This window comes from Choloepus didactylus, chromosome 9, assembly GCF_015220235.1.
Source record: "Choloepus didactylus isolate mChoDid1 chromosome 9, mChoDid1.pri, whole genome shotgun sequence".
Lineage (NCBI taxonomy): Eukaryota > Metazoa > Chordata > Mammalia > Pilosa > Megalonychidae > Choloepus > Choloepus didactylus.
In genome coordinates this window covers 12,603,696-12,628,017 of record NC_051315.1, presented here as the reverse complement: position 1 = coordinate 12,628,017, position 24,322 = coordinate 12,603,696, and the positions used below count along the sequence as shown (strand labels likewise).

The following is a 24,322-nucleotide window of genomic DNA, read 5'->3' as shown; positions in this document are numbered from 1 at the left end:
ACCCTCATCGCAGATCTGAGTGAGGCGGCTCCTGCTACCAGTAACTTAGGGGTAGGGGAAAGACTCAGAGCCCCCGTGGCCTGCTCAAGGTCACTGAGCCAAGGAAGGGCACACCCAGGAGCCTTCCCTCGGGGTTCTTTTACTGTCCTTTCAATGCTTAAGACATTGGTTTCAGAACCAACTCTGGAATTCGTCTGCGAGCCATCTAACTAACTTGGTCTCAGTATTTCATGAAGTTTAAATTTTATTCATTTCCTTAAAATCCAAAATAGAACCAATACAGCTAAATCTCCAGGTTTTGGCTTTGAACAACTTGGCTCTTTCAATAATAAAACGAAATAAACTAAAACCAGCCTTACATGTAGTAGATGGTCAACATTTGCTGAAAAAATGAGTAATTGACTTACCACTATGTCTTTTTGAGAGAGGGTCTGAAAATAATTCCCCTCCAAAAAAAAAAAAAAAAAAAAAAAAATACTGGGGCAACCCTTACAATAAGGGTACGATCCTCTGCAGCGACACATGGAAGGACCACCTCTTGCGTGTAGAGGCAGTGATGTCACCTAAGCTCATCACATTCATTTAGAACCTCCTCCCACCCCCTCCACTGTGATATTCTTAAACTGAGAAAACTCTAATCATGTGGACTACTTCTGGGGACTCTGTGCTTGGATCCCTCACTGGGCCCTTCTGGCTTGCTCCCACCAGAGTCAGGAGGTGGGGACAACACAGCCGTGGGCTGGCCAGGGAGGGGAAGGGGATGCAGACAGAGGAGGTGCCCCTCCAGGGAGGCTGTTACCAGCAACAGGTGCAAGAAGCCACCGACACTGAGCCACGTGGCCCTGCAGCAGAGAAATGTCCTCAGTCTTGGCCTTTGTCATCGGCTAAATAAATATCACCACTGGAACAGAGCTGGAGAGAAAGGGTGCTGGGCATGGTTACCTAAGGATGCGTATGACCCTGGAGGCAAAGCTGCCGCGGAGCTGAAAGGTGTGACGCCCGAGGACGAGGAGACTTTGGACTTGGCGCTGGCCGCTGCGTTCACGTCGATGTCACTTCGAGACCGCTGGAGGGATCCAGTTGTTGACACAGATTTGGTACTAACTGTGGACGCTTTAGTGGTGAAGGAGGAAAGATTAGTAAGGACTCCACTGAAAGTTTCAACATAAATTAAAACAAGTTTTGCTTTTCTTGAAAAGAATTGTCAAGTCTTAACTAATGTCTAAACACATAGTGCTGGCCACCAAAAGTCTCTCCTGGTCACTGAAGCAAAGGCTGAAGGGAATTCCAGGTGGCCGCAACTACACACACCTGTTACACTTGTTATCTTGGAATTAAAGGCTATCAACCCCAAAGAATTGGACCATATTTCTGGTTAACACAAGGAAGAGTGAAAGGATAAAAGAAATCTTCCCGTCTGGCTGGTTTCCTCATGAGGTAGCCCAACTGTCAAGTGCAGTCTTTCCTAGACAACCTCCCCCTCTCAGGAGGCAGCAGGAAAATGGATCAGGCTCCCAGCTCTGGTAGCCACCATGCTGCTGCTGCTCAAAGCAAATCAAGCATGAGGGCTGCAGAGCAGCGCTCACTGCGGCGGTGCCGGTCTGCTGAGGGGTGGGAAGGGCAGGACCCAGCACTCAACTCCTGCCTGCACAGTCACCCTCACGATGAACTCCTCGGCAGCAACAGGCCCTGAAGTGTGGGGCTCTGCCGAGGACAGTCAGAGCACAGGGCAAAGAGCACACTCTTCCAACCCGAGGATAACCCTAGCGGCCTCCCGGGGACTGTCTCCCCCCATGGACCCCGGCTCTGCGGCTGTGAGTCTTACCTCTGGATGTGGTACTTCCAGTAGGACTTCTTTTGGCAGAGAGTGGTCGACTAAAAGTCAAGGGATACATCGGTTTATTATCAACTGTGCATTTTATCTGCATCAGTGCAAATGCAAACTACAACAGTCAATTATAACAAAGAACTATTTCAATGTTTTCAGACTTTTTCTGGGGATTCAAAGTGTCATCTTATAAGCCCCCAATTTCAGACAAAGCTTTAGCCTTATACTTTGGACTGTTTTTGAAGATAGGGACACAAGGCAGAACCAGACACAGAAATCAGAAACACAGAAGGCGACAAGACAGGAAGCCCCAGGTGTCGAATGCCCTCCCTTTCCAACCGTGAAGCCAGGGCCACCCTTCCCTTGTCCTATAAGGCTCTTGGAAACATGTATGTGGACAGTTCACGTTACCCTCCACTTCGCTTCTGTTACTCCACACTGTATGCTCAGACTGATGTAAATTTAATGGAAAACCATATTTCTGGCAGAGACCAAGGCCTTCTATTTCCTACCACACCCCACAGTGACTTACCTAGTATCAGAATCTACCCAAAGTGAGGGCTTCAGGAGACTTTTAACAGGCCCATGTAGTTTTTAAAAAAAGCCAGAATGTGTGTTTCCTTACAGTACATTCTTAAATATGAAGCTGAAGGCCTTACTTGAGGCTCTCCTGCGAGCTGGAGGATGAGCGGTCGGACTGGGGCAGGGACACGATGCTGTCCGAGTTCTTCAGGTGGGACTGCAGGGCCTTCTGGTAGGAGGACTCCAGTGTGTGGTACAAGTGCTCAGCCTCTCTGCTGAAATGACCGTGGAAGCCCCAATAACATCTATGAAGACACACAGCTTCCTGTTACCGTCAGGGGACCACAGCGGGCTCCCACCAAGCTCCGGGGAACACCACGCAACCTCTTCTAGGACAAGAGGCCTCAGCTTACCTGCTAAGAGCTTTCTGTTCCCTCTCTCTTTTTTTTTTAATAGGCTAAGTTTTATTTTGGTATACTTTAGTAGCAGGAGCAGCAAGGTATAAAGAAGAGAGTCCCGGTGTGGCTCCCAACCTCACAGTTTGCTGGCCTTCTGATACTGGGCAAGTTACCTTACTTCACTGGGCCTCAGTCTCATTTATTCAATGCGGATTAAAGGGCCTAAACATGGGAGACTGGAGCACATTAGGGAAGATGGAGCTAAAACATCTAGAACTGTGCCTGGAACACAGGGAGGGGCTCAATAAACAGCAGCTTTTACTAATGCAATTTAACATGCATTGACTTGAGGTATTTAAAATTGCCTTGGATAATGCAGATAAAAGAAAACTGGAAATATGCTTAGAGCTACTTGAAATCTATATTATATTCTGAATAAGAACAAGAAAAAATTGGGGGGGGGCAGACAAAATACAAGGATAAAAAGAGATTAAGTAGATATTAACAAATCCATTCCCAAAAGTTCTTAGCAACTGGTAATTATATCACTTATTTTGGTAGGAACTATTCAAGATAAGATAGCAGAAAGCACTTCAGAGGTCTTCCAAAGAACTCAAGACACACGAAGTATAATTCAACTGTGAGGGTGGTCAAATAAAGACAAGCTCTGGATCAGGATGCATTTACGCAGCCATGTCAAACTAGAACAGCCCAGGCTAGTAAGATCAGATTTTAACCTGTGCTCGTCAGCTATGGAATAGAAAAAGCAGCCACAGATGAAAAACTGGCAGTGCGTATCTATGCACATTACTCAGGAGAGAGGAAGTCTCAGCATCAAACACCTGGCATTTATAGTCTCAACAGCAAATTTATTTCAGGGAGGAACAGAATGTGGGGGACAAAGACACATGATTGGAACATAACCAAGCCAGATGGCAAAACCACCTCAAACAAGAGATGGAACTGGCAAGTTATCGCTGTGATACCCATGACCACTAGAGATCAATCCAACTCCCTCAACTGTGATTAACTCACCAAGCAAACAGTTTGATGCTTACAAAAACCTGATGGCAGGGAGAGTCTTCTGTGACAGTGATTTTTCATGGGAAAGCAAAAAAATCACTATGGATTATGATTTGGCTTTTAACAGAGCTTGATTAATAAAAGAATACAGTGGCCACAAATCGAAGCACTTTTCTGATTCATGTGATAATGTCTCATAAATTTAAAAATAAGCATTCTACAGTCTGTAAGTCCTGTTTATATTCATATAACATCAATCTTTCAAGACTGGGCACTTAACCTCCCAAACAAAAACCAAAAGTAGTCGTCTTAAGTGGCCTTTCTGGTCATATTTAGAAGTCATGATTAATGAAACATATTCAAATAACTTAACGGGTTTTTTTTTTTATTTTATTGTGTCAACATACATACAACACAAAATTTTCCATTTAACCACTTCTATGTTTACTATTCAGTGATATTAATTACATCCACAATATTGTGCTATCAACACTACCACCCGTTACCAAAACTTTTCATCACCCCAAACAGAGACTCTTAATGGATTTTTAAAGGGGCAATTCAGATAGTAAACCTGAAACATAAAAGCAGTTAACAGAAGTGGTGTGCAATATAAACTTACTTTCTGGCTTCTATCCTTGCTTCAGAATCAGCATCGTGTATTCCCTTCTTTATTGTTTCAGCTAATACTGATATGTGTCTAGATATTTAGGAAAGAAAGCAATAACAATCATAAATATATGGTTTTATGCAGTTGAAAACAAGTGTGGGAAATAACTTCACAGTGGCAATGTTGAACCTGGGGCCTCTGCCAAAGTCAGCAAACTAACATGCAGCCTGGAAAAGAAAAACACCGTGTAGATCCTTTTGCTTCCAACTCTGTGCCTAACCCCACCCCCATTCCACTCCTCAACCCTCCCCGATCTTGATAAGCCTACCCTCTTGTGTAATTTTGTTTTTAAACAGCTGATTTCTTCAAGCAACACTTATTTAGTTCAATCTTTTCTGAAGCAGATCAATGAAACCCTGTCTTTCCATGGTCAGAATGAGTTTTTACAGAAATTATCATGAGATAATTGTTAACACTGAAGAGCTGCCTCTAACATTTCTGTATTTAAACAGAATGTGTTTTTACATTCCACTACCATGTAACGTGGAAAGTTTTATAAAATCACATAACCCGTTTATAAACAGCTATATTCTCTTAAGTTATCTCTTTCCATGAGAAGAAATCAAAACATTTCATTGAATATTTAATAGAGTTTTGAGAAAAGGGATGTAATTAGAATGAATAGTTTCAACAAGTTCATAGGATAAATCCTACGACCAGCTTTACCAGCCCACTCAAGGCCTTTGCCTCATTCCTTCATGCATAAATATTCAGTGAGCACATGCCCACCTGCAGACCGTGAGCTCAAAGGTGAATTCAGAGCACAAAAGTCTACATCTGAGGTCTTCAGACTTTCTTTTCTGCTCCCTTGTCCCCTCAGAAAATCCCTCAGTCCACTTTCCACCTCTAAATTCCAAAGCCATCACCAAATAAAGAGGGGATAATACCCCAAAGATTAAAGTACAAGGAGTTTTATACATTTTACAAATGTGTGACTATCTCCTAGATTCAAAGCATTTATTTTCAGATGAAGTTTTACATCATGGAGTTTTGGCTTTGTTTCATCTTTGACCACTAGAGTTTGGAATACAACTTCATGGTATACTCGATTTATTAAAATTCCACCAATGTAATATTTATATGCCAGAGTTCTTCCCAAATTATACCGTACACACCATTAGAAAATGAGTGGCACAACATCATCATCATCATCCACTTTCTCCAAATTGAACTCAGAAAGTGCACTGGCACCTAAAATTGATAGAAGCTAAAAATGGCAAAGGAGCCTCAAAATTAATATGGAGATGCTTCTTCAAGAATTCTACCACAACCCTACTTTTTATCATCATGATGTGAAAGTCACCATACACCACCACTCTGAATAAAAAGAGAACTTCTGATGTTCCAATACAGAGGGATAAAAAAAAAGAACACTTCCAGATGAGTGAGATTCCTTCAAGGACCCTAAGCGTCAGACGTTGCCAGGAGAGCAGCTTTAAGCATGTAACTTGGAATTGACAAGGAATGTCATGCAGCAGGTTCAGAGTCAAAAAAGAGTTCACCCTGGTTTTGTCGTTGTTAAAACGTACACCTGTCTGCATTTCTAGGCATGCTGTTACTTTAACCGATGAAATTTATTAAAAGCTTCTGCCAATATCATGTGGCTCACTTTAGAAGGAACAACACAAACGGTCATGCAAGCAAATCCTTATTCCTTCAGGGCTTAGAGAAAACAGGTGGGTCACTCGTCAACTTAGACAAAAAAGACAGATGCTCACCGTTCCAGTGAATGTGTCTGCCATTCCTGCAGAAGTAAATCTAAAAATTCAAAACAGCGCCTGAAAAGTCAAGAGAAATATATATAATTTAGTTATTTCTAATGTTAGTGAAAATAACACAGCTTTTATCTCAAGTGACCCAACCCTACTTTTTCTAAGTGGTAAATTTCACCTGATTTTTATGAGTAGAAAAATGCAACTAAAGAAGGAATGAAAATCGATTGAAAACAAAAGTAAATGAAAGTAATTAAATACCTGTGGTGGTCACAGAAACCCAGCGCAGGAGACAAGGGTCTCCCCCTAACCAGAAACTCGAGCTTGGCGGCAACATTACCAAAGGACGCATGACTGTGCACATGCACGGAAGGAAGGTCAGCACACAGCGCTGAGCCAGGTCTTTGCATTAATTACACGGGCAAAGAATGTTCTAGGTTGTGTGGCTAAAATCAATTTTCTCTACTCAGCTGCTTTCCTCCTTTCAATCTTTCCAAATCCTTCCTTTCATCTTTCTCGACCTGATTTGTGCACAAAAACAATTCAGGCCTCATTTCCTTTTGGTTGCATCATTATTAGGTCCTATCCTCCTTACAATTTCCTTTTTTCTGAAGTCCAGGATTCCTATCTTTGTAGGAGTAAATCTTCATAGTCCTAGAAATCCATTCAAGGAAACACAAATCAGAAGGTAATCTTTCCTTAATGAAATGACCAGACTTTCTTTTCCATGAACCTTCCAATCCCAAACCTTGTAATTCATACAAGTAATCACTCAAAAAATCCTTAATAAACCTTTACCCTAGGCTAGATGCTCTCCAGAGAGTAAGGCAGGCCAGAGACAGGTAACAGTTACCTGCCATGCCCAGGGCTTGAGGGCAGTAGGGGGACACAGGCTGGTCCTGAGACCCAGCCTGGACTGGAGGCTCATAGATGGAGCTTTCCCCAAAGACAGACAATGAACTACTTCCCTCACTATCCCAACTTCTCTCCCTGCCATTTCCCAGTCTGAATTTTTCTTGACTTTCTTCTTTACCTACTCCTACCCACGTCTCTTGCGGGACACTGATTACGTGCTTCAACTTGGCGGGCCTGGGCCAGGGGACCGGATCCGCCCCTGGGGAGGGTGGTGGGCACGGGCGACAGCGCCCTCCACAGCCCCCCGGGCCTGGGAAAGTGAGGCCGGAGGCAGGCCCCATTTCCTCACCCAAAATACCACTGTTGGGAGAGGCTTGCCGGAGGGAACCGCCTTTTCCCCACCCCCTTGTCCTGCTCGGACACTCCTCGTTGCCAGAGCAACTCCCCCACCTCTAGTGAGCATGCTCAGTTACCGGAACAACTCCCGCCCCCTGTCTATCAACCTCTGCACCCTCTCTAAACCAATCCAAGCCTTTGACCTCTACAGCTACCCCGCCCTCTAATCGCCCAATATAAGCTTGTGCTCTCGCCTAATAAAGCTCTCTCGCTCTCTTGGTTTTCCACACCCTCAAAGAACCGTGTCCCGCCTGCTCCTTCTCGCCGCCCTCCTTGCACGCCTCCGCCGGGGACTAGGGCCCAGTCCCCCGCCTCGCCCTCGCCTCCGGGAAAGAGCCCCCGCCGCCGGTACCCTCAGAGCAACGCCGAGAGCCGAGGGTTCAGCAACCGGCTGCCCCCCCCCCCACGAAGCAGCAAACGCGACCGCAACTGGTGCCCCGTGTGAGGAATTCTCCACACGACGGTTTAGCAGGTCGCCCGCTCACCCGGACGCCTCTCCAGCTTCCCTTCTCCTCGCCTGCAAGGTAAGGGCCGCCTCTCCTTCGCCGCTCCCGGAGCCGCCTCTCCCTCGCCGCTCCGCGTTAGGGGCCGCCTCTCCCTCGCCGCTCCGCGTTAGGGGCCGCCTCTCCCTCGCCGCTCCGCGTTAGGGGCCGCCTCTCCCTCGCCGCTCCGGAGCCGCTCCTCCCTTCCCCCATTATCCCGGCTGCCTCTCCTTCTTTTCTTCTTTGACCCCCATTCTTCCTAACGCTCTCCCTCTTCCCCTCCATTACTTTGCTGTCCTCCTTTCTGTCTTTCTCTCTTTGTTTGGCGCTCTGTACCTCTTTGCAACCGCCCCCCCAGACTGCTCCAAAATGGCGAACTTCCTTCTTCTACTGAGGGGAGGAAGTGCTCTAGTGATGACGTCAGCCCTAAGCCGGGCTGGAAACCGCATGCGCTTTACCCCGCCCTTTCACAGGGCGGAGCTAGTCCGCCATCTTATGCCTTAGGCCCCGCCCTTTCACAGGGCGGAGCTAGTCCGCCATCTTATGCCTTGGACCCCGCCCTTTCACAGGGCGGGGCTGGTCCACCATCTTGTGTCGTAGCCACGCCCACTGCGCCGCCATCTTGCGACGCATGGGGCCTCCCACTTCCGCCCCCCCCTGCGGCGAGCTCCCCCTCGGAGCCGCTACCGGCAGCTGCCGCCGCTCCTCCCACCCTGCCGACTAACAACCCCTGGCTGCCTTCTACACCTCAAGGCAACCCTTAGAACAGCGCTGCCCCTACCCCTACTCCCGTGCCAGGCCCTCTACTTTGAGTGCACCCTGCTAAGAGCCGGCTTAAAAAAATTTGCCCCGCAGTGCGGCTTTGGATCAGCCTAGCTTCAAATCTAGTCACTCTGGCTGTTCATGTATTTGGAGTGCCGCCGGAAAAAATTATCTGGCCCCTGGACGCAGGCCAAACTCGCCTGCTTATACGTGATAACCCAGACATGCAAATCCTCTTAGAAGGATTTCAGGGAGAATTCAGCTGTCATTATCCTAGCCATCGACTGTTACAGGGGCTCGCCAAGCTTCCCTTCCGCAGCCCCTTCCATCCTTTCCCCTCCTCTGCACCCATCCCGGGTGCCACTACCGTCTTCACTGACGCCTCCAAAACCCGTTTTGCCTTCCTCTCTTATTCCCAGGACCACCCTGAACCCCGCCTATTCAGTTATGTTAACCTTCATTCAGTCCAAGTGGGGGAAATTCTGGCAGTGTCATACGCGCTAAACGCCCACTGCAACCACCCAGTAAACATTTTCACAGACAGCCTCTACACGTATCAGGTCTGCCGAGTCCTCGCGTTTTCCACCTTTTTCCCGGGAGACTCGGCCATTGATAAAGCACTTTCTAACCTCAGAAGCATCCTGGAGCATCGACAGGATCCTTGGTTCATTAGCCACATTCGTAGTCACTCAGGCCTTCCGGGGCCCCTGGCTAATGGCAATAGTATAGTAGACCAAGCGGTCTCAGCTCAAAATACCCAAGCTATGCTAACTCACACGGCAGCCCCTCCGGGGGACGCTGTTAACCAGGCCAAGTTATTGCATTCCAGGTTTCACTTTTCGGCTACGTCATTGCATCATTTATGTGGCCTCCCCCTAGACACCTGTAAACATCTTGTCCACAATTGTGCAACTTGTGCGCCCTTTGCGCCGCTTGGCCCCCTGCAACCTCAGGGAGTCAACCCACGAGGCCTAAAACCCAATTCTAGATGGCAAATGGATGTAACTCACATTCCGTCCTTTAGACGCCTCAAATATGTGCATGTAATAATTAACACCTTCTCGGCCATGTGTTATGCAGTCCCCCTTGCCGGGGAAACGGCCAAACACTGTATCAAGGCCCTAAGACAAGGAATTCTCTTCATGGGAGTCCCCTGGGACCTAAAAACGGACAATGGGCCTGCCTATCGCAGTGCCTCCTTTGCGGCCTTTCTTCAGTTATATAACATCACCCATCATTTTGGCATCCCCTATAATCCACAGGGGCAAGCCATTGTGGAAGCAGTCCATCGCCGCTTAAAAACACAAATTGAAAAAGAAAGGGCAATGCTCCCCCAGGCAACTCCAGGGGACCTTATCATAGCAGCCCTTATTCACCTCAATCTACTCACATTCAATAAGGATGGACTTTCGCCCCTACATAAACATTGGGGGCCCTCATATAGGCCCACCCAGGCCCCGATGGTCTACTGGAAGGACCCAGAGAATAATGCCTGGAAGGGTCCCTCCCCACTTCTCGCCCAGGGGCGCGGGTTTGCTTGTGTTTTCCCAGATGATGCAGCACAACCAATCTGGATCCCAGGAAGGGCAGTCCGGCCCGCCACCAGCAACCACGCGTCTAACGAGACGAGAACGCCGTCATCTCCGCAACCTGGTGCACCAGATGACAACAGTACATCTGGGCCTGGACCCCAGTCCGAGTGAACCCCCTTTTTCCACAGCCCTCCAGCCGCACCTCAACTCCAACCAGCCGCACCTCAGCTGCAAACAACGCATCGCCAACCCCACCACCCCAACCTTTCCTACCCCCCTCTCGTTACTCCTCTCCCCTCCTCGGCCTTATCCAAGTGGCCTTCGCCTCAGTGAATTCCTCCAACCCCAATCTTACCTCCTCTTGTTGGCTTTGCCTCTCCACTTCCTCCCCCCTGTATGAGCCGGTCGCCTCCAACCTTTCTTTTTCAGAAAACACAGAGGACAGCCCTTCGGAATGCAATTGGAATACCTCTGCCGTCCCCTTAACCTTTCATTCAGTCTCCTTTACAGGAAAGTGCATCCGCCCTCACTCGAGTAACTCTCCCAGCCTCACAGCTTGTGCCAACTACTCCTCTCCCAGCAGCTCTGCCAAGTTTCTTATTCCCCACAACTCCTCCCAATGGCTCTGCTCCTCTACAGGACTTACCCCCTGCCTTAATGTACAAACCCTCAATACAACTCATGAAACTTGCCTCTTGATTGTCCTCATCCCTAGGGTCCTATACCACAGTGAGGAAGACTTCTTCCTCCGCCTGGAAACAACTGCAGCTCCTGCCCCACTGCAAAAGCGAGAGCCCATCACCGTTCTCACAATTGCCTCCCTCCTAGGTCTTGCAGGCGCTGGCACCGGAATCGCTGCATTAGCCAGTCAAAGCTCCGCCCTAACTCACCTCCGGGCGGCTGTTGACGAGGACATTCGTCACCTACAAGACACTATTTCCCATCTTAAAAATTCTGTCAATTCCCTCTCTGAGGTAGTGCTCCAAAACCGCCGAGGTCTCGACCTTCTCCTCCTCAAAGAAGGGGGCCTCTGCGCCGCCCTAGGAGAAGAGTGCTGTGTATATGCCAATTCCACAGGTCTCGCCGAGGACAGCCTAAAGAAGGTCCGAAAAGGACTAGAACAACGTAGGAGAGACCGTAAAGCCACCAGCTATTGGTCCCACATCTTTACACCCCTCCTCCCATACCTCCTCCCTCTCCTTGGCCCCCTACTAATAATCATTCTAGCTCTCACCCTAGGGCCCTGCATTATCCGCAGAATCGTCCAACTTGTAAGGAAACAAACGGATGCTATTTTTTCCTCGTTCGTGCAAGTTCAGTACCAGCGACTCGCCACCTCTGACGCTGCCTACTCCAAGATGACAACCAACCCTCAGCGACCTCGCCGCCACCGGTCAACCCGTCGACCGCGAGGCCCTTCTCAATCGCCTAAACCTCGTATCAACCCCGAGCTCCAGCTTCTCTAAACTTTCGCCCAGCCCACTACCAGCAAGGCCCTTGTCGAGCGCCCGGGCGCCACACCAACGCTGAGCTCCAGCCTTGCTGAGCCACCGTCTACCCCTTTTTCCCCTCCCCAACCGTCCCCTTCCCTCATCCCTTGGCAAACCTCTCCGGTAAGCTTCTCCCTTTAATTTGAAAAGAAGGGGGAAATGCGGGACACTGATTACGTGCTTCAACTTGGCGGGCCTGGGCCAGGGGACCGGATCCGCCCCTGGGGAGGGTGGTGGGCACGGGCGACAGCGCCCTCCACAGCCCCCCGGGCCTGGGAAAGTGAGGCCGGAGGCAGGCCCCATTTCCTCACCCAAAATACCACTGTTGGGAGAGGCTTGCCGGAGGGAACCGCCTTTTCCCCACCCCCTTGTCCTGCTCGGACACTCCTCGTTGCCAGAGCAACTCCCCCACCTCTAGTGAGCATGCTCAGTTACCGGAACAACTCCCGCCCCCTGTCTATCAACCTCTGCACCCTCTCTAAACCAATCCAAGCCTTTGACCTCTACAGCTACCCCGCCCTCTAATCGCCCAATATAAGCTTGTGCTCTCGCCTAATAAAGCTCTCTCGCTCTCTTGGTTTTCCACACCCTCAAAGAACCGTGTCCCGCCTGCTCCTTCTCGCCGCCCTCCTTGCACGCCTCCGCCGGGGACTAGGGCCCAGTCCCCCGCCTCGCCCTCGCCTCCGGGAAAGAGCCCCCGCCGCCGGTACCCTCAGAGCAACGCCGAGAGCCGAGGGTTCAGCAACCGGCTGCCCCCCCCCCCCACGAACCAGCAAACGCGACCGCAGTCTCTAAAAGTGGCTCAATTCCCAACTGGTCAGTGAAGCTTCTGGGGAATGTATCAGCTGGCTTCCACCCCTGCCTTCTCTGAATGTGGCAATCCATCAGCCACTCTTGCATCCTGTGACATCATCCTTTGCTTCTAATCTCCCCAGCTACAATATTAGCTTCATAAGGCAGGGAGATTGTGCAATTCTTTTCTTACACATCCTCCAAAGCAGAGCTCAGTACAGGTTGACTAGCCCTCAGAAGGCGCACTGCCCTGGTTACAGTGCCCTCTCTGGTTCTCAGGGAAGAAACCAGATTACCTTTTACAGGTCTGAAGACAGACTGGCCAGACAGCCCTTATTACTTCTTGGGATATTAAGACACAAGGTTCTGACTGACCTGACACTCACTCTAAGCACAGGGACAGACATCTCGGTGTGGGGTTCAGAAATTGGGGGTGGAGGGGGGCAACTTCCCTACTGGCACAGTGACTGCCAGTCGCCACTTATGTTCAGTGCCAGAGGTCAGAACTGCAATGTTCCGCAACAGATAGCTGTCGCCCCAGATGTGAGCAGCACCTCAGTGTCTTACACAAAGGAAAAACACACTCTGCATTTCTCTTGGAAATCTCAAAGAACGGGGACAAGAACAGCACCAGCAACGAATTCGAATAAGGGTCCCCATTTCCGAAGCTTTCGCTGTGTGTCAGGCCCCCTTTCCCTAAGGGAACCCTGGAGTTTTTCTAAGGGTAGCCTCCTTCCTAACCAGGCATATAACTAAGTGTGAAGAGCTAAGGCCTTCAAGAGAAGCCCTTCAGGTTCCCAACTTCATAACTGTCCCTCTATCTTGCAGACTATAGTCTCGTCTCTAGGGGGTGCAGAAGATGCTCCATTCACCTCCCCAGGAGGAGACACACTGCAGGCCAAGGGTAGACTATGTTCGTCAAGAAGATTCAACTGAGCCATAGTTGGAAATTAGGCTTTTTTCAGTGGAAAGGACAAATTTCTTTCTTCTTGGCTTTAGACAGTTGGATAATTCCCTTCCTCTTCTCCTTCTTGCTTCCCACATAGTTGTCAATGGAGTGGACCCAGGCTGCTTAGGAGAGCCCCTACGAGCGGAAGCCCAGAAGGGGCCACCAGCAGGCCACCGAGTGAGGGGCTCTTTCACTGGGCTAAGGTCAAGATACAGGACCATGGCAACGGGGCCAGGAAGCTACTGCCCAGTCCTGATGTTCATTTGCCCTTCGAGGTTGCTAATATTGTCCATTGGGAAGCTTCAGTGATTTCCACAAACACCTGAAAACCTACACCCAACTACTCTGTATGGTTACATTTTGCTAGGAAGAGGGCCTACCTCAATAGCAAAGATTCTGGGACCCAACATTGAGAATCACTGACCCAAGCCAGTAGAGCCGAGCCCTTACTCCTCACACAGGGTCGAGAGCAGCTCACCAGGGCACAGGAAAGGGAACAGAGCCCTAGCTAGCTACCCAGTTTACATCTGCCTCGTGTAGCTTCTGGTTATACCCCATAGCTGCAGCAGAAGCAAGTGACTGGTCAAGATTCACAATTCCAGAAATCACTGTTAGAAGATGAAAAGGAAATACACCTCCTCCTACCAACATTAAATTACTGCCATTGGTATTTACAATATTTATTTCTTGCATGTGGTTTTTATCTTCATCTGGAGAGTGGGGAGAGCAATGATAGAGGGACCACCTCAGGAAAAATGCACGAAGGGGGCCTCCATAACCCGCCCCCTGCCGCTGCCAATCCCAGTCTCTCCCTCCCTCTCACACACAAACGATACAGATTGCCCAGACTCAAGTTTCAGAAAATTTAGATCATGGTCCTTCAACTCAAAAGCATTGACTGCAGTGACCCTAAATAGCATTAAGCATTTAATACATTTACTTTTTTCCATATGGGGAGATTCAGAATGTTTTGGTTTTCAAACCATCCAAAGATAGTGAGGAAATCTTTTAAATATTTACCTTCTCACTGCGACAGACTTAGAGGTACAATTGCTTGTTATGACAGGTATTAACCTAGGGATATGTGTGTGCTGTGGAGAAGAAAAACCAGAGGTGAACATTTGAAAATACCCAAACAAAACAATAACAACAAAAAAACTAAGATGACCACTTCCTTGGCTAACCTACTTAAAGCATGTGTGAGCGTATGTTTGTGCACGTGTGTATGCATGTACACATACACATTTATACATGGGTTAGAATTCTATTGAGTTACAAAGGAGAAAGAATTTCACTGGATATTGCCAAGATTCCTTACAAAATTTAAACAACCAAAAACAGACAAGAAGATGATATTTAAATAAGTCTAAAAATTCAGAACAGATCATTGGTATGAGGTCGAAATTATCTAGCAGTTAGGATCTGATTGGTTTTTTTTTTTTTAGAGCCTGGATTTTTTTATTTTTTTATTTTTTTATTTTTTTTTTTAAATCATCATTTTATTGAGATATATTCACATACCACGCGGTCATACAAAACAAATTGTACTTTCGATTGTTTACAGTACCATTACATAGTTGTACATTCATCACCTAAATCAATCCCTGACACCTTCATTAGCACACACACAAAAATAACAAGAATAATAATTAGAGTGAAAAAGAGCAATTGAAGTAAAAAAGAACACTGGGTACCTTTGTCTGTCTGTTTCCCTCCCCTACTTTTCTACACATCCATCCATAAACTAGACAAAGTGGTGTTTGGTCCTTATGGCTTTCCCAATCCCATTGTCACCCCTCATAAGCTACATTTTTATACAACTGTCTTCGAGATTCATGGGTTCTGGGTTGTAGTTTGATAGTTTCAGGTATCCACCACCAGCTACCCCAATTCTTTAGAATCTAAAAAGGGTTGTCTAAAGTGTGCATAAGAGTGCCCACCAGAGTGACCTCTCGGCTCCTTTTGGAATCTCTCTGCCACTGAAGCTTATTTCATTTCCTTTCACATCCCCCTTTTGGTCAAGAAGATGTTCTCCGTCCCACGGTGCCAGGTCTACATTCCTCCCTGGGAGTCATATTCCACGTTGCCAGGGAGATTCACTTCCCTGGGTGTCTGATCCCACGTAGGGGGGAGGGCAGTGATTTCACCTTTCAAGTTGGCTTAGCCAGAGAGAGAGGGCCACATCTGAGCAACAAAGAGGCATTCAGGAGGAGACTCTTAGGCACAAATACAGGGAGGCCTAGCCTCTCCTTTGCAGCAACCGTCTTCCCAAGGGTAAAACTTATGGTAGAGGGCTCAACCCATCAAACCACCAGTCCCCTATGTCTGTGGTCATGTTAGCAACCATGGAGGTGGGGTAGGCGAATACCCCTGCATTCTCCACAGGCTCCTCAAGGGGGCACTACATCTTTTTTTTTTTTTTTTTTCCCCTTGTTTGTCTTTTTTCTTTTTTTTTTTTTTTTTTTTTTTTTTTTAAACTTTCCCTTCTTTTTTCAAATCACCTGTATGAAAAAAAAAGTTAAAAAGAAAACAAACATACAATAAAAGAGCATTTCAAAGAGACCATAGCAAGGGAGTAAGAAAAAGACAACTAACCTAAGATAACTGCTTAACTTCCAACATGTTCCTACTTTACCCCAAGAAAGTTACATAATATAGCAACATTTCAGTGAACTTGTTCCTACTACAACCATCAGAAATTAACAGACCATAGTCATTTCTGGGCATCCCCAGAACGTTAAATAGCTTATCTGTTCTTCCTGGATTATTGTTCCCCCTTCCTTAATTGCTCTCTACTGCTAGTTCCCCTACATTCTACATTATAAACCATTTGTTTTACATTTTTCAAAGTTCACATTAGTGGTAGCATATAATATTTCTCTTTTTGTGCCTGGCTTATTTCGCTCAGCATTATGTCTTCAAGGTTCATCCATGTTGTCATATGTTTCACCAGATCGTTCCTTCTTACTGCCGCGTAGTATTCCATCGTGTGTATATACCACATTTTATTTATCCACTCATCTGTTGAAGGACATTTGGGTTGTTTCCATCTCTTGGCAATTGTGAATAATGCTGCTATGAACATTGGCGTGCAGATATCTGTTCGTGTCACTGCTTTCCGATCTTCCGGGTATATACCGAGGAGTGCAATCGCTGGATCGAATGGTAGCTCTATATCTAGTTTTCTAAGGAACTGCCAGACTGACTTCCAGAGTGGCTGAACCATTATACAGTCCCACCAACAATGAATAAGAGTTCCAATTTCTCCACATCCCCTCCAGCATTTGTAGTTTCCTGTTTGTTTAATGGCAGCCATTCTAACCGGTGTTAGATGGTATCTCATTGTGGTCTTAATTTGCATCTCTCTAATAGCTAGTGAAGCTGAACATTTTTTCATGTGTTTCTTGGTCATTTGTATTTCCTCTTCAGAGAACTGTCTTTTCATATCTTTTGCCCATTTTATAATTGGGCTGTCTGTACTATTGTCATTGAGTTGTAGGATTTCTTTGTATATGCAAGATATCAGTCTTTTGTCAGATACATGGTTTCCAAAAATTTTTTCCCCCATTGAGTTGGCTGCCTCTTTACCTTTTTGAGAAATTCCTTTGAGGTGCAGAAACTTCGAAGCTTGAGGAGTTCCCATTTATCTATTTTCTCTTTTGTTGCTTGTGCTTTGGGTGTAAAGTCTAGGAAGTGGCCTCCTAATACAAGGTCTTGAAGATGTTTTCCTACATTATCTTCTAGGAGTTTTATGGTACTTTCTTTTATATTGAGATCTTTGGTCCATTTTGAGTTAATTTTTGTGTAGGGGGTGAGGTAGGGGTCCTCTTTCATTCTTTTGGATATGGATATCCAACTCTCCCAGCCCCATTTGTTGAAAAGACCATTATGGCTCAGTTCAGTGACTTTGGGGGCCTTATCAAAGATCAGTCGGCCATAGATCTGAGGGTCTATCTCTGAATTCTCAATTCGATTCCATTGATCTATATGTCTATCTTTGTGCCAGTACCATGCTGTCTTGGCAACTGTGGCTTTATAATAAGCTTCAAAGTCAGGGAGTGTAAGTCCTCCCACTTCGTTTTTCTTTTTTAGAGTGTCTTTAGCAATTCGAGGCATCTTCCCTTTCCAAATAAATTTGATAACTAGCTTTTCCAAGTCTGCAAAGTAGGTTGTTGGAATTTTGATTGGGATTGCATTGAATCTGTAGATGAGTTTGGGTAGAATTGACATCTTAATGACATTTAGCCTTCCTATCCATGAACATGGAATATTTTTCCATCTTTTAAGGTCCCCTTCTATTTCTTTTAGTAGAGTTATGTAGTTTTCTTTGTATAGGTCTTTTACATCTTTGGTTAAGTTGATTCCTAGGTACTTGATTTTTTTAGTTGCTATTGAAAATGGTATCTTTTTCTTGAGTGTCTCTTCAGTTTGTTCATTTCTAGCATATAGAAACATTACTGACTTATGTGCATTAATCTTGTATCCCGCTACTTTGCTAAATTTGTTTATTAGCTCTAGTAGGTGTATCGTTGATTTCTCAGGGTTTTCTAGATATAAGATCATATCATCTGCAAACAATGACAGTTTTACTTCTTCTTTTCCAATTTGGATGCCTTTTATTTCTTTGTCTTGCCGGATTGCCCTGGCTAGCACTTCCAGCACAATGTTGAATAACAGTGGTGACAGCGGGCATCCTTGTCTTGTTCCTGATCTTAGAGGGAAGGCTTTCAGTCTCTCACCATTGAGTACTATGCTGGCTGTGGGTTTTCATATATGCTCTTTATCATGTTGAGGAAGTTTCCTTCAATTCCTACCTTTTGAAGTGTTTTTATCAAAAAGGGATGTTGGATTTTGTCAAATGCTTTTTCAGCATCTATTGAGATGATCAATTGATTTTTCCCTTTCGAGTTTTTAATGTGTTGTAATACATTGATTGTTTTTCTGATGTTGAACCATCCTTGCATGCCTGGAATGAACCCCACTTGGTCATGGTGTATGATTTTTTTAATGTGTCTTTGGATTCGATTTGCAAGTATTTTGTTGAGGATTTTTGCATCTATATTCATTAGGGAGATTGGCCGGTAGTTTTCCTTTTTGTAGCATCTTTGCCTGGTTTTGGTATTAGATTGATGTTAGCTTCATAAAATGAGTTAGGTAGTGTTCCATTTTTTTCAATGTTTTGAAAGAGTTTGAGTAAGATTGGTGTCAGTTCTTTCTGGAAAGTTTGGTAGAATTCCCCTGTGAAGCCATCTGGCCCTGGGCATTTATTTGTGGGAAGATTTTTGATGACTGATTGGATCTCTTTGCTTGTGATGGGTTGGTTGAGGTCTTCTATTTCTTCTCTGGTCAGTCTAGGTTGTTCATATGTTTCCAGGAAATTGTCCATTTCTTCTACATTATCCAGTTTGTTGCCATACAGTTGTTCATAATATCCTCTTATAATTTTTTAATTTCTTCAGGATCTGCAGTTATGTCACCTTTTTCATTCATTATTTTGTTTATATGGGTCTTCTCTCTTTTTGATTTTGTCAGTCTAGCTAGGGGCTTGTCAATCTTGTTGATCTTCTCAAAGAACCAACTTTTGGTGATATTTATCCTTTCTATTGTTTTTTTGTTCTCTATGTCATTTATTTCTGCTTTAATCCTTGTTATTTCTTTTCTTCTACTTGGTTTAGGATTGGTTTGCTGTTCATTTTCTAGCTTCTTCAGTTGATCCATTAGTTCTTTGATTTTGGCTCTTTCTTCCTTTTTAATATATGCGTTTAGTGCTATAAATTTCCCCCTTAGCACTGCTTTTGCTGCATCCCATAGGTTTTGGTATGTTGTGTTCTCATTTTCATTCGTCTCTATATATTTAGCAATTTCTCTTGCTATTTCTTCTTTAACCCACTGATTGTTTAGGAGTGTGTTGTTTAACCTCCAGGTATTTGTGAATTTTCTAAGTCTCTGATGGTTATTGACTTCTAATTGTATTCCATTGTGGTCAGAGAATGTGCTTTGAATGATTTCAATCTTTTTAAATTTATTGAGGCTTGTTTTATGTCCCAGCATATGATCTATTCTGGAGAAAGTTCCGTGAGCACTAGAAAAGTATGTGTATCCTGGTGATTTGGGATGTAATGTCCTGTAGATGTCTGTTAAATCTAATTCATTTATCAGATTGTTTAGGTTTTCAATTTCCTTATTGGTCTTCTGTCTGGTTGATCTATCTATAGGAGAGAGTGATGTGTTGAAGTCTCCCACAATTATTGTGGAAACATCGATTGCTTCCTTTAGTTTTGCCAATGTTTCTCTCATGTATTTTGTGGCACCTTGATTGGGTGCATAGACATTTACGATTGTTATTTCTTCTTGCTGAATTGCCCCTTTTATTAGTATGTAGTGGCCTTCTTTGTCTCTCAAAACATCCCTGCATTTGAAGTCTATTTTATCTGAGATTAATATTGCTACACCTGCTTTCTTTTGGCTGTAGCTTGCATGAAATATTTTTTTCCATCCTTTCACTTTCAATTTCTTTGTGTCCCTGTGTCTAAGATGAGTCTCTTGTATGCAACATATTGATGGTTCATTTTTTTTGATCCATTCTGCGAATCTATATCTTTTAATTGGGGAGTTTAATCCATTTACATTCAACGTTAAAACCGTGAAGGCATTTCTTGAATCGGCCATCTTATCCTTTGGATTATGTTTGCCATATTTTTCCCTCTCTCTATTAATATCCTTTATTGTACCCATACCGAATCTCTTTAGTACTGAACCTTTCTCCAAGTCTCTCTGTCCTGTCTTTGTTTCTCTGTCTGTAGGGCTCCCTTTAGTATCTCCAGTAGGGCAGGTCTCTTGTTAGCAAATTCTCTCAGCATTTCTTTGTCTGTGAAAAATTTAAGCTCTCCCTCAAATTTGAAGGAGAGCTTTGCTGGATAAAGTATTCTTGGCTGGAAATTCCTCTCTCTCAGAATTTTAAATATATCGTGCCATTGCCTTCTTGCCTCCATGGTGGCTGCTGAGTAGTCACTACTTAGTCTTATGCTGTTTCCTTTGTATGTGGTGAATTGCTTTTCTCTTGCTGCTTTCAGAACTTGCTCCTTCTCTTCTATGTTTGACAGTGTGATCAGTATATGTCTCGGAGTGGGTTTTTTTGGATTTATTCTATTTGGAGTTCGCTGAGCATTTATGATTTGTGTATTTATGTTGTTTAGAAGATTTGGGAAGTTTTCCCCAACAATTTCTTTGAATACTCTTCCTAGACCTTTACCCTTTTCTTCCCCTTCTGGGACACCAATGAGTCTTATATTCGGACGCTTCATATTATCTATCATATCCCTGAGGTCCATTTCGAGTTTTTCAATTTTTTTCCCCATTCTTTCTTTTATGCTTTCATTTTCCATTCTGTCATCTTCCAGGTCACTGATTCGTTGTTCAACTTCCTCTAGTCTTGTACTATGAGTGTCCAGAATCTTTTTAATTTGGTCAACAGTTTCTTTAATTTCCATAAGATCATCCATTTTTTTATTTAGTCTTGCAATGTCTTCTTTATGCTCTTCTAGGGTCTTCTTGATTTCCTTCATATCCCGTACTAGGGTCTCATTGTTCATCTTTAGTTCTTTGAGTAGCTGCTCTAGGTGTGTCTCTTCTGGTCTTTTGATTTGGGTGCTTGGGCTTGGGTTATCCATATCGTCTGGTTTTTTCATATGCTTTATAATTTTCTGTTGTTTTTGGCCTCGTGGCATTTGCTGTCCTTGATAGGGTTCTTTTAGGGTTTGTAGACCAGTTGAAGTCCTTATCTCTAATTTATCAGATCTACAGCTTCGTGGAGTACACTTTCTCTAACTAACCAGCAGGTGGCGTCCACGAGCCACCTGTTCTCCACAAGCCAGATCTCCCCTGCTTAGCCTTTTTGGTGAGTGGGGGAGTGAGTCTTGTGGGGCCCAATTGGTGTCCCAAGCTTGCGTGTGTAGTTGGTGTTGCCTGCCCTGTATGTGGGGCGTGTTTCTGGGCAGTCGGGGAGGGGGGGTGGCCCTAACAATCAAATCTCCCTGATGATCCTAGAGTTTTAAAGCTACTGCAATAGTCTAATCCTTCAGTTCAGTCCTGCCACAGTTTGTCTCTGCCACTGACCCACAAGTCTTTGGTATTGGCGTATGGCTCCTGAGACTTGCAAGTGGGCCCCTCTTCCAGGCTGTGCACCCCGGGTCCTCTGTTGAGGGATGACTGTGCTATGTCACAGGTGAGTGCCGTCCCCCCAGGGCAGTTCTGGGCTGCTGGGCTGTGTTGGGAGGCTCCCAGTCTGCTCAAATGATGGCTGAATGGGGCTCTGTTAATTCACACTGCTCCCCCTTCCCAGCTCTGGGACATTCAGCTGAGGTTGCAGGGAAGGCTAATGTCCACGCCCAGTTTTGTGGTGTGTGCCTGTTATTTGAAGCACTTCCGTCACACTGGGTTGTCTGGGGCAGCTCTGGGCTATGGGGCTGGCGATGGGCAGGAGTGTTTCCTGTCCACCAGGATGGTGGCTGTGAGCGGACACCCCCCTTTTCTTGGGAAGTTGTGTTGTTTAGTGAATTTTCTCAGCCACTGGATTATTGCCTTTTGTCTCAGAGCTCTCTTATTTCTGCTCTTGACTTGACGTGCCCAAATTTCAATTCTTTGAAGCTTTCTGTATTGAGCTTCTTAGAGTAATTGTTTTAGAAAAAGCAAAAAGGATTTAAAAAAAAAAAAAAAAAAAAAAAAAAAAACGGCCCTCCTCAGAGATCTAATGGGTTATTGAAATGCTAATAGACAAAGCAACCAGGGCCATTAAGGAAAGGTGCCCTGGGCAGAGAGATCAGCTTTGCTTCGGGATTTGCATATGCGCCTCAAGGCCTGATCTCCGCCCTTCCCCTTTCTGTGTTCACCAGAACTCCAAAAATCCTCTGCTTTTACTTTGGAGCTTCTCGTGTTGTTTTCCTTCTATGCCCGTCTCCTCTCTGCTGGGCTGGCTGCTCTCAGAGTCTCTGGTGTCTGGCCTCAGTCTATCTATGGTTGGAGTTTGAATCAGTAGAATGAGTTTCCGATGAGAGCAGCCACTGCAATTCTCCCTTCTCCTTCCTGGAGCTGACAGCCCCTCCTCCCCCGGGACTGAGCCTGGCAGGGAGGGGCGCGGGTCCCCTGGCCGCAAAAACTTACAGATTTCGCTGATCTCAGCAGTTCCACGTTTTCATGAGTGTTGTATGAAGTATGCCCAAAGACAGATTGCTCTGTGGTGTCCAGTCCACGCAGTTCCTGGCTTTTTACCTACTTTCCTGGAGGAGTAACTAAAACATACAGCTCACCAGTCTGCCATCTTGCCCCGCCTCTGATTGGTTTTTAAATGAGTCATCAGACCAATATATTTTGATATTGCTTCAATGGAAATATCCAACGATGGCTTTAGGTTTAATTTTTGAAATATGCAGTGCAAATAGTTAAGAACCAAACATAATTCAAGATAAATGACATACAATAATCAGGAATTATTTTGGATAGATTTTAGTTAGCATCAACAAACCCCAACATTTCATGGGAAAATGTGACTTGAAGGTGGGGAAGGGGTGAGCGGGAGAATCTGCTATTTTTCATTGTAAACCCTTGAGAACTATTAGGTTTTACTGAAAACTCGGACATATATTATACTTGGATCATTATTTAAATTTGAATAAATACATGTTTAGAAAACATATCTGAAGAGAATAGTTTCTTGCTGTGCTTATGTGTACTTAATGAAATGAGTTTCATATGAATAACAAAACAATAAGCACGAATATCTAAAACAGAAGGGTTGGAGTGCTATCTGGAGCGATAAAGAACATAAACTCAGAAACAGATGCGAATGTTCAAACACATTAACCCAATGGTGAATCAACTATCGATCCTTCAGTAACAATACACCATATCCATAATTCACATCACGGAAGAAAAATGCTCTTATTCTATAATTAAGTAGGAAATAAAGACACTATTGTAGGGACAGCATGATTCCAACCAAAAGAATTGGAGAAAATATATTAAAATGTTGGTAATGGTTGTTTCTTACATGATAGTTATTTCTTTCTTTACCCTTTGCTCTATTTTCCAAAATGCGCATTACAGCTAAATGTGATAACACTCTAATGAAAAATGCCTCTGATATTTCTCATCAGCCACTGACATTTGCCACTTGCTTATTGTATATATGGCCTTAAAAGATACTTACCCGAATGATTAACCTGACAGCTACAACACCGGATGTGGCCATAATTTTGGCACTGTTTGGGATTAAATTAAAGATGGTTGGCATGATGGCTTCAGCTCCATGATCAAACTTATTCCCCAGAACTGATGACAGATGCCTACAGTAAGAAGTGAACACTGGACTGTAGTTACATTTCTCACAGACAATGAAGCATATAAACCGCTTAACATTTTACAGCCTTCATTTAAACTTTTGTAGGGACAAAGAACAAGGAGTCTAAGTAAGATACTTCAAAAATACTTCCAATGTATTTGAAATACACCGTGCAAATAGTTAAGAACCAAAAATAATTCAAGATAAATGACATACAATAATCAGGAATTATTTTGGAGAGATTTTAGAGACTTGGCAAACAGTCACGATCCCAAGAGTTTTCCTTTCCTTTTTTTTTTTTTTAATAAATCATTTCCAACTAATTAGTCTTAAAATAGCGAAAGACAATTAAATTGATCATATACTTCAATAAACCAAAATATGAAAAAGCTCCCTCACCCTTTTTCCCCTTTGGCCTTTTACTTTTAACATATAACATTCTTGCACTACTACTTTAAACAGCTGCAATGCCTCTATGGCTGCTGCCTCTCTAACATTCTGATGTACAATCTAGCACACAAGTTTTAGCTTTAAACACTGCTACAGATCTGGCTGGGAGGAAGTTGTACAGCAGT

The 24,322-nt window shown here is 44.8% G+C and overlaps 1 protein-coding gene across 29 annotated transcripts in view; it reads right to left on the bottom strand.

Moving 5' to 3' along the window:
• The window catches only part of CLASP1 (cytoplasmic linker associated protein 1), a 294,473-nt gene that overhangs the window by 95,431 nt on the left and 174,720 nt on the right, over positions 1 to 24,322 (bottom strand). For all 29 annotated transcript variants that reach the window (XM_037849465.1, XM_037849473.1, XM_037849469.1 and 26 more), the window contains 7 exons: positions 23,616 to 23,751; positions 14,432 to 14,502; positions 6,160 to 6,219; positions 4,394 to 4,471; positions 2,488 to 2,655; positions 1,826 to 1,875; positions 943 to 1,113 (listed from right to left, as the gene is read on the bottom strand). In XM_037849465.1, the coding sequence (XP_037705393.1) occupies positions 943 to 1,113; positions 1,826 to 1,875; positions 2,488 to 2,655; positions 4,394 to 4,471; positions 6,160 to 6,219; positions 14,432 to 14,502; positions 23,616 to 23,751 (734 nt within the window). The remainder of the gene's footprint in view (positions 1 to 942; positions 1,114 to 1,825; positions 1,876 to 2,487; positions 2,656 to 4,393; positions 4,472 to 6,159; positions 6,220 to 14,431; positions 14,503 to 23,615; positions 23,752 to 24,322) is intronic.